At 48.1% G+C, this 9,743-nt stretch overlaps 1 protein-coding gene across 2 annotated transcripts in view; it reads left to right on the top strand.

Moving 5' to 3' along the window:
- Positions 1-4,402: 4,402 nt before the first annotated feature.
- LOC105497469 (basonuclin zinc finger protein 1) overlaps positions 4,403-9,743 on the top strand; it is a 28,935-nt gene continuing 23,594 nt past the window's right edge. The window contains exon 1 of one of the 2 annotated variants that reach the window (XM_011768573.2): positions 4,403-4,537. In XM_011768573.2, the coding sequence (XP_011766875.2) occupies positions 4,439-4,537 (99 nt within the window). In that variant the 5' untranslated portion in view covers positions 4,403-4,438. Of the gene's footprint in view, positions 4,538-5,688; positions 5,922-9,743 lie in introns of those variants that run through there. The other variant, XM_011768574.3, reaches the window with a different exon arrangement.

Below are 9,743 nucleotides of genomic sequence, written 5' to 3'. Positions count from 1 at the left end.
TTCCTTACTGACACCAACTCCCACCACCCCCTTGAGATTTGGCAATCTTTGGCAAAACCCAAAATGCCAGGCACAGTGCATTTGACTCTGAGTAGAAGGACCTGCAGGGTATTTTGCTCCCTTCAACCCCAGGCCTTGTGTGAGAGATTGAGGAACAGGGACAATTTTTTGCCACCAAAACCCAGGGCCACATTTAGGATGGCCTCATCTCCTCTCCCTCAAAAGAGAGCAGCCCTGAAGAGGGGAAATTGTGACACCTGTGCCAGGTTTGTGGCAGGCTAGCCTGCCCCCAAGCAGACAGCTGCGTGGGGGGGCCAGTTTGGCCCAAGTGCTGCTTAGTCAGGCTTTAACACCGAGCCAAGTTGCAGATGTGCCCAGACCTGCCGCCACCAGGTGTCTGTCTCTGGGCCGGGAGGTGATGGCACAAATGTGACTCTTGCCTCCTGCTGTTTCCTGACACCTCAGAGGAATGTGGAGGACTCAGGAGAGGACACTGCAGAAGGCCACTGACAGGGCCACTGCTCTTTGCCCACCCTGCTATTTTAAAAGCCTTTACCTGCCCTGCCCCTTTGGCCCTCACCCTGTTTTTCTGCCAACAGCCCCAGGGCTGGCTCCTCCTCCAGGCCGCTGGTGGGCTCAAGTGAGAGGCGGCTACCTCCTCAGGCAGATTACCTGCTTGCCTGACCTGCTGTAGTATCAAGATGTTCCCATTGTTAGTGCCCAAACCTCCATAGCTAAAAGGTGTGTTTTTTTTTTCTAATATGATTTCCATGATTAAAAATATTCTTTAAAATTTTTTTCAAGCTCATCTGTCCCCACTGGGGAAAAACTTCTTGTGAGAATTAGTTTCCTAAGAAGAGGCTATTCTGTATTTAACAGAATTATTTATCGACAACTGGAGGGGGTCTTCTATGGTGTAAATATTAGAAAGGTTTACCTGCCCGTTTGCGGACTTCAGATCCAAAACAAAAAGGTTGTCTAATCTCAGAGTGTTTTTCGAGAATTTCATTTAAAACTTAGGGAGGTTATAAGCTGTTCTCCATCAGGAGTGATGTTCATGCTACAAATATTTATTGCACATCTATTATGTGCTACAATCCCAGGCCTCAAGAAGACATCACTATATAGCAGAGTGTGGAAATGAATAGCACATTGGCCAGATTCAGCTCGCAAACATTTTCTTTGACTCATACCATATTTATCAGTTGCCAACTTTTAAACATCAGAACATTTACAGCTTCTCTTGAAAACTCAAGAAATCGGGCAAAACTGAGCCCACGTTCCTGGCTGATGACAAGTAGAGTAACTACTGCCCACTTCAGATAGGCACCGGCTCTGGGTTCACATGACCCCCCACCTCTCTGCTTTCCCCTGATTCAGCCTGCCCAGCCCCTCAGCATTTGTCACTGATTCTCAGGATGGGGACTGACAACACATTCACCCTGGGAAATGCCTCAGTCAGAGACACAGCAACCCAACCAAGCCCTGCATCTCAGAAGAGCTGATTCTTACCTCCTTATAATCAGGTCACAAAGATTTCATTATTTTGTATCTTCTCAATCTCCCAATTTTTAATAAAGTTTCTTTTAGTCCTTGATAATGTAAAGTTAGAGAAGACAATCTGTTTTTATCACTTGCCAAGACAAGGAACTTGCCACAAAAGAAAATGGCAAGGTTGAAACATAGAAGCAAAACGCGAGGACTTTGCAAGAGCAGGATGGGCTCTCAGAAATGCTCTCATTTGCCAGATGAAAAAGCTGAGGTCTACAGGAGGGAAAGGGCCATGCTAGACCCCACTGGTAACCGGGAGGAAAATAGGAAGATGGTCTGGGTAGTCTTTACCCAGCCAGTACCACACTCCTGTCTACAGGCACAGGTGGTTTCTCTGTTCCTGTTTCTACTTACATTTCCAAGGAATGGCAGAGAAGCCCATCAGACCTGAGAAATAAATTTGAGGACTGATTTCAGAGGTCATATGGTACTATCAGGTACATGATTTAAAATGAACCTGCAAAAGATTAGTTAGTAATTTTTATCTCGACCTACTGATTCTCTCTATATGGGTCCAAATCATCATATTTGAAAAAAGTGTATCTGTCCATCCCAACGGTACATGTTGGAAGAGGCAGCTTGTTTTCATGTTTTCAAATTATATACTGCCAAAATCCTTCTTGTGTTTGTAGCTAGGAACAGAGTTGATCCTGATATTTGTTGCTAGCAGAAAGTTTTACTAAAACACATATAATTGCAATAATAAAACACATATAATTTAGTTGCAATTAATACAAAGATAATGATCAAAACCTTCAACTGGACAGATTAAAGTTATTTAAGTGGACCACCGCCTGGGACATAGACATTATGGTGTGTTTATAATAAGCATAGGTGGCATTTAGTAATATTGTAATCAAGGATCTCTCTTGGTTACAATATTATTGTAGGTAAGAAATTTAAGTTAATCCAAAAATTAGTTTTAGATGCAGCAGAAAGGAAAGGGGGAGAAGGTCTGTAGAACAGAGACTGTTTTATTTAGTCCTACCAATCTGGCCTGAGACAGGCTTTCATATCTGCTTTTATAGATGAGGAAAGCGGGGCCAAGAAAGCTGACTTTCTCAGCCAATTTCCAGTTGCTAGGAATGAGCTATCCCCGGGTCACTCTGACTTCAAAACCAGAGGTTTGTCTGCTACCGTATCTCATAGCACAGAAGCCACTAAGATGAGTAATGACCAAAGGAGTTAAGACAAGCACACAACACAACTAGGCTACAGAATGCAACAGGCACGATGAAAGAGGCAAAAAAAAAAAAAAGTGTTTGGGGGTCACAACAGGGCAAAAGCACATCGCACATCGAGTGGAGGCTTGGTGGATCGGGGAAAGTTTTTGAGATGTGGTGACATTCCAGAAAGTCCTTGAAAGATGCACTGTGTTACAACAAACAGAGAAGGAGGCGCTAGAAGAAAGGCATAAATACCGGGGCATGGAGGAATGAGAGGTAAGGAGCTTAGATGCGGAATCAATCAAGCAAAGCTGTATCATGAAGTCAGCTACATGAAAAAAACAAAACGGATCTCCCCCCAGGGCAAGGTCCATCATGTGAGGCCAGGAGACTTCATGCCTGGTACAAGGAAAGGCGCCACACATCAGGCCCAGGACACTCGCCTGCGTGTCCACCCCAGGAGAGGCAGTAGGACCCGCTGGACCCCAGGACGCCCAGACACCCACACTTTCTTCGTCGTGCACCCTGTTCCCTCCTTTCCCTCCTCTTCCCCTCAGAAGCCTTCCACCTGCCTGTGCCTTCCATAGCCACAACCAGGCACACTCTGGGTGGCTGAGGGCAACTCACTTCATCTTCCTTTTCCTCTCAGAGAGGGAAGGAAGAGCTTTGTTTCCTTTTCAAGGATCCCCACCAGCAGCAAGGCAGGTGGAAGAAACTGGGGGAAGAGGAAGCAGGACCCCGACCCCCTCCCAGTCTAGCCTTTAGAGACTCCTTTTAAGGAGCAGAAGAGGCTGGGAGAGCCTGCCCTGCCCTGGGGCAGCAGAAACCCGGGCGCCGCTGTAGCAGCTGTGGGCGATCTCCGTCAGCTCCTGGGCTCCAGGATCCTGCGGCCTCAGCCCCTCCGCCTCTGCTCTCGGGGCCACCACCGCCAGTTGGCCTCTCCAGGGCACTTCATTTCATTCCGCCCCTAGCATCCAATAAGACGCGAAAAACTTAATCCCCATATTACAACTGAAGCCACTGAGGCCCAGAGAGCAAAGCCATTTGTCCTGGGAAAGTGGTCAAGCTGGGACTTTTCTCTTTAGACCACCCAAGGGAAGGTGTGTGTGTGAGGGGCTGGGGGGAGAGCTTGTTTGAGTTCTTAAGAAAACCTGGCGACCCCCTTTTTCCACCTCCCGGGACGCTCGTCCCGCACTTTCTCGGGAATGAGGTTTCTGCAGGCGAGGGCGGCGCTGCCTTCTTCCTCGGCGGCAGTGAGACCCCGATGGCGCCCCAGGGTAGGAGGGGAGGCCGAATCATCTGAGAAGAGCGCCAGAGAACTTCAGAGCGTTTCGCCCTTCCCCGGGAGAGGCAAACACCGACACGTCTGTGTCTTTTACCAACAAGTGCCTTCAAGCCCGGCGGGGGCAGACACCTCCGCGCCGGCCGCCGGCTAGGTCTCCGCGGTCTGCGGGGCCACGGCCTCGCCTCAGCTGCGCTGATTTAGGGCGTTATCCGGTCCCGGGGCGGGAGGCGGCCTCCCGGGCGGCGCAGCAGGGCCCGCAGCGTGGGGCGACCGGGCGGTGGGCAGAGGGGGAGGGGCGGAGGGGCGTCCCCGGGGCGCAGGGGGCGGGCGTGCGGGCACACGCGGTGCGCGGCGGGGGCGGCCACCGTGCTGCGCAGCCTGGGCGCCGGGGGAGCCGCCCACTTCGCTGGGTCGGGCCCCGACAGCCGGAGCGTGGATGCGGCGTCGCCCGCCGAGCCGGGGCGGACGCGGGGCGGCCCGGGCCGGGGAGACGCGCCGGGAGCCCCAGCACCGCAGCGGTCGCAGGATGGCCGAGGTAAGCGCGGCGCCCTCCGCGGGCGCGGGGACTCTGCGCGCGGGGCAGGCGGCCCGGGACGCCGCTGGGGTCTGGCTCTTGTGGGTACCCGAGGGCCACCTCCCGAGGGCCGGCTGGCTACCTGCGCAGCAGCGTGGCCCTGAGGCGCGGCGGGAGGGACCGTGGTCTCCGGCCGGGAGGGTGGGGGGTCGCTGGGACCCGTCCCCGCCCGACATCCCGGAGCCGGCAAACGGTCTCGGCGCCGGGGCAGCGGGTGCGTCGGAGGTGCCGACGGGCGAGCCTGTGGAAACTGGCGGCGGCACTCTTGGGTCCCCTACACGCCACTCCCCGCCGCCCGCACCCCGGGCTTCAGCCCAGGACGTTGGGACTTGCTGTTTCCCCCTGTGGGGGTCGACCCCTTCTTTTTTTTTTTTTTTTTTTTCTTTTACCTCAGAATTTGTGAAACAGCTGATATTTCACACTGGCCGTCTTTCTCCCCGGGGATTATTTCTCTGGAGAACGGGCGCGCGGCAGCCTCCGGTCACTCTGAGGAGCATTGCGGGGACGGGCGGGTGGCCGTGAGGAGGCTCCCGTCCATTGCGGGACAAATCTTTTGTAGAGCAACAACAACAAAACACAAAACAAACTTCAAAAAACCCACAAAAACAAAAAACCCACGACTGAAAATCGCTAGACAGGTCCGGTCCGAAAGCTTCCGGGACGTGGACCGAGCGCTGAGCGTGTGCGGGGCAGATTTGACCAGCTTCACGACCGACCCTGGAGTCCTTGCCGCGGCTCCGCGCGAGGTGGCCCGTCTTTCAGAAAGCGCTGGGACGGGGCTAAGGCGCTTGGGCTCCGGGGTGGAAGCCGGGCCGAGCCGCGTCCGCCGCTCCGAGGTTTCCCTGGAGCGACAGGAAGTCGGCCCGGGCTGCGGAGCCCGCCGCCGCGCCCGCCGCCTCCTTCAGGGGTTTGCCTGGGAAGCGCCGGGACGGGAAGCCCCCGCCCCCAACTTGGAGCTCCCTTAACAGTCCGGCCCAGCCCGGCCTCGGGACCTGCGAGCGCCTCGCTCGCCCATCTCGGGAGCGCCCCGTCGGCTCCGTGCTGGGAGCCGGGCGGCGGCGGGGCTGGGGCTGCGGGCGGAGGAGGCGGCGGCTGCGGGGTCTCCAGCTGCTCCTTCGGAGCCGCCGCCCAGACCCGGAGCCCCGCCGCCGCCTGGCTTTGCCTGAGCTCCTCAGGATTTGTCAGCCAGATGTGACAAGATTGTGGCGAGGCGAGTGAAGGAGATCTGATATTAATCAGCGCGTAGCTCCGAGCCAAACTTTCTCAAATGCGGTGTAGAAACATGTTCTTCTCATTTAAGGCATCTCTTTGTGGCTGCAGGGCTGCCACCGCTCCAAGCCTGACAGTTAAGTGGAATGCCTTCTCCCAGCCTTAATTGTGTGAGTGAAGTTGCGTGCGTTTAGGGGGTGGGAGGATCAGACGCTCGGGGGTTCGGTAAGGTCCCCTGGTTTTATGGCTGTGCTCGCCGCAGCCCTCTGAAGGCCAGGGCATTTAAATCGGCCCAGACGCCTGGTCTCAGCCAGGCCTCTGCTGTTAACACTTAAGGGGTCTAAAAGAGGCCCCACCGGTGTCCTGGGAATCCCTGTCAGAGAGAAAGAGAGAGAGAGAGTGTGTGTGTGTGTGTGTGTGTGTGTTTGTGTGTGTGCGCGCGTGAGAGAGAACATGTGTTGCTGCATAGGACCACAGAGCAGATGTAGCAACAATTTTTAAAAAAATATATTCTTTTCATCAAAGCGACAAGATTTCTGCTTGACAGTAAGTGAACTGAAAAAAAGCATTTGGCAGATTTTTTTTTCATTCGCTGTTTATTGTTTTAATTTGCTATTCGATTTTATGGGATCTCTTCATAAGATTCTAAGAGTCTTCGACCCTGAGTTTGCAAATACTTGTTTATGTATTGAAACTTTTGTTCAGTGATAGATACACTGACTCTCTTTTCAATGATCCCTTCCCAAATTCGTTGATACACATTATTAAAACCTTGTTAAAATAGTTTATGTCAAAATAAAATTGTGTACATCCTATAAAAGAACGTTACTTCATATGTTACAAATTGTACTGGATTTGATTTGCTCTTTAAAGAGGTGTGAAAAGCTAGCTTCCCCTTTTGTGATGATGAATTTTGAGAAATAACTATTCTTTTTGGCATAATCAGATGGTTAAAACGAGTAAGATACGAGTCATCATTTGATTTCTCATCTAATAAGTTTGCTAACTAATTTCACCAAGAAACTATTACTATTTCTAGTCAACTGTTGGTTGAACATGTTCCTGTTGTAGTTAAATGCTGAGATGAGGTGGTGAAATCTTCACCTAGCACACATGCTGCTCACACTTTGGAAACTTGTAATTATGTTCAGGCGTCTGCATAATTTAATTTAAATATCGTCTGTACCTATAGTGTCCCTTCAGACTAGTAAGGATTTAGGGACCTTCTCCTCCTTCAGAAGTTGGTTAAAGTTGTTCTTTGGCCGTTGATATCTACCAAAATGTGAAACAGTGATCTTTTTGCTGTGGTTATAGTTCACATTAGAAATATTGACTAAGATGAAGTAGTTGCCTTGGAAGCGTGAGATTTACTAGAGGGCTATTCTATTTTTTTACTGCATCTCCCACATGTAGCAGTTAGGCCTGCATCCCAGGCCCATGCCCACTTTCTGTACCTCAAGATCATCAGAGTGGAAAGGTGATCCAACCCGACAGATGAGAGAGAAAAGGCATACAGGTTTCCCTGAGTAACAAAATAATTGTCCCTAAGCACACATTTGTCATTTATGAATGTCTAGGGATAAGTATAAACAGGGGAGCATTTTAAAAGTTCAGTTTGTCAGTAAAATTAAACTGCAGCTTAAGGAGGGGGGGACAGAAGTGTCTTTTAGCTTCTGTATGTGGCTTTAGAAGTAATTTTGACATGGCCATTAAAAGGGATGCCCTGAAGGTTCCACAGGGTAAATTACTTACAGGAGTGTTCTTCACCTCAGGGTGAATTTTCTCTACAGATGTCATTTAGAGTGGGTTACTTTTGTCAGAAACTGTCCTTTTTAGAAAGAACTGAAAATACCCTAGCTAAGGTAAAATCTCGATGAGCCACCCATCTTTTTGGTATCTAAAATGAAGATTTACGGAGTTGGTACTTCTTTAAAAATTACCTAATTACAAGTATTCTGCAGAGTTTTTGTTTCTTTATTTTTGATGACTTCTCTGAGAGATGTTAAAGATAACTGGATTCTGCTCAAAAGAAGCATCTGGAAAGCGTTTCTTTTTCCTTTTAAACTGGTTTCCACCTGAAAACCTTATTTCTGCATATCTTGTCATTCTTTGAAGTCCTTTTCCTAATTCTGGAAATTCCAGGATTCCAATGTGGCACCATTTCTCCGCACAGACACATGCCTATTTTAGCCAAAGAGGGTGGGTATAAACAGAGAACAGACTTGCTTCTCCAGGGTCCAATTTGAGGCTTTCTCAAACCTCACATAGTTAGTTATAGGCAAACAGACTGTCACTCTTGCCGTCCACACATGGACTCATTATTATAAACCAGCCTAACAAATCACAGGAGGACTCTGCCTTGGGGAAGTGATAATTTCATTCGACTAATGTGAAACAAAAGAGAGATGGAGAAATAAAATGTGAGGGTCAGGTCCAAACAGCCCTGTCCATAGGGAAATAGTTGCCTTAGGTAAACTAATTCAGGGTTCTAACATTTTTTCATATAGTTAGATTAGTTTGGTTGTCTTCTCTTACAGATTATTTGTGTGATCCTACCAAATACTCAAACCTCAGTTTTTTTTCTAGCTGTACATCAGCTTCCAGAAGTGTTGTCCTTGTTCTGTAGTTCTCTTATTGTTTCTTGCATTATTCATTATGAAGGTAAAATTTTTATACTGTCAACTCTTAACATTTCATGATACTTCATGCTGAATTTGAAGAAAGTGATCGGGATGACATAATTAACTAAGTTTGATCTTTTCTTTTTAAAAACTTAGTTCCAAAAACCTAGTTCTCGTTAAGTCCCCAAAAGAAATGTTTTACAAAATTTTACTTAGAAATGTTCACGATTTCGTCTTTATTTTGTATCAGCAGCAGTAGTGAAGTTGCATTGCTCATGTAACTTAAGTAAAATTACGCTAAAATATAAGTGTTTTGCTCTGTATTTTTTTTCCCTCAGGCTGATTCAACTATGTTCAGAAAGTTCCCTTTAAATGCAATTAATATCTTTTGGTTTTTTGTTACCAAGGGTTTCTAAAGATTACCTGTGAGGTTTCCCAAATTTAGGTTATAAAGGAAAAAATATATCCATATAATTTACATTTCTGTATAGTTCTTAAATTTTTTTAAAGAAATATTTGGCTTGGCTTTTAAGGTAATGTTTGCATGTTTTTCAGCTATTTTATATATTTTCAGTTTTTAAAACTAATAATTTTAAGAAAAAAAGCTCATACATTAAATTATTTTGGCACAGAGTTTATACTTTGATTCATAGACATCAAAAGAACCAGTATTTTCCCCATCACTGTCTTTGAACTAAGCAGCAAGAGAACACTACAGATGTATCATGCATACTTTAAACTCACAGGTAGACTCAGCCCAGTATCTGTCACTTGAAGGAGCTCTACCTCCCACCTGCCCTTTCTCTGCCAGACCCTTCTCCATGCCCTCAGTCTTCTTTGTTTTCTTATTTCATCCTCATACTTGCAGTGAGAAGTCAGATTTTGTCCATTCTCCTTTAGTGTTGTATTTATATTGCAAATGCTGTCGGGCTTCCCACATCCCCTTTCAAACATGCTTGTGGTAAACAGTGCCTCCCCATTGTTTAAAAAGCTAATGGTCCTATGAACCCAATAAAGATACTCTTGGCTGCCCATCTGGACAGCCCAGGCCCACCTTATGTTGTCTTTCAAGGTAGGTCTCACTGCCCATAACAGACCTGTGCTCTGTGGCCCAGGCTCCTTGGCCTGACACATATGTACATGGTAAGCTTTACTTGGTACCTAGGCATGTGGTATTTCCTACATGCACTCACTGATGAGAGTATGCCTTCTTCCTGGAGGAAGCCCTCTCTGGCCTCCCTGTACAACCTTGACTTCTCCATTTCTCCTATTTCACTCAGACTATTTAATTTGGGGGAGAGTAGGAGTTTGACTTATTTTATTTTTTTCGCTTTTTA

This window comes from Macaca nemestrina, chromosome 7 (genome assembly GCF_043159975.1).
Source record: "Macaca nemestrina isolate mMacNem1 chromosome 7, mMacNem.hap1, whole genome shotgun sequence".
Lineage (NCBI taxonomy): Eukaryota > Metazoa > Chordata > Mammalia > Primates > Cercopithecidae > Macaca > Macaca nemestrina.
Note: the sequence above shows the minus strand (reverse complement) of the source record. Positions and strands in the feature narration are given on the sequence as shown.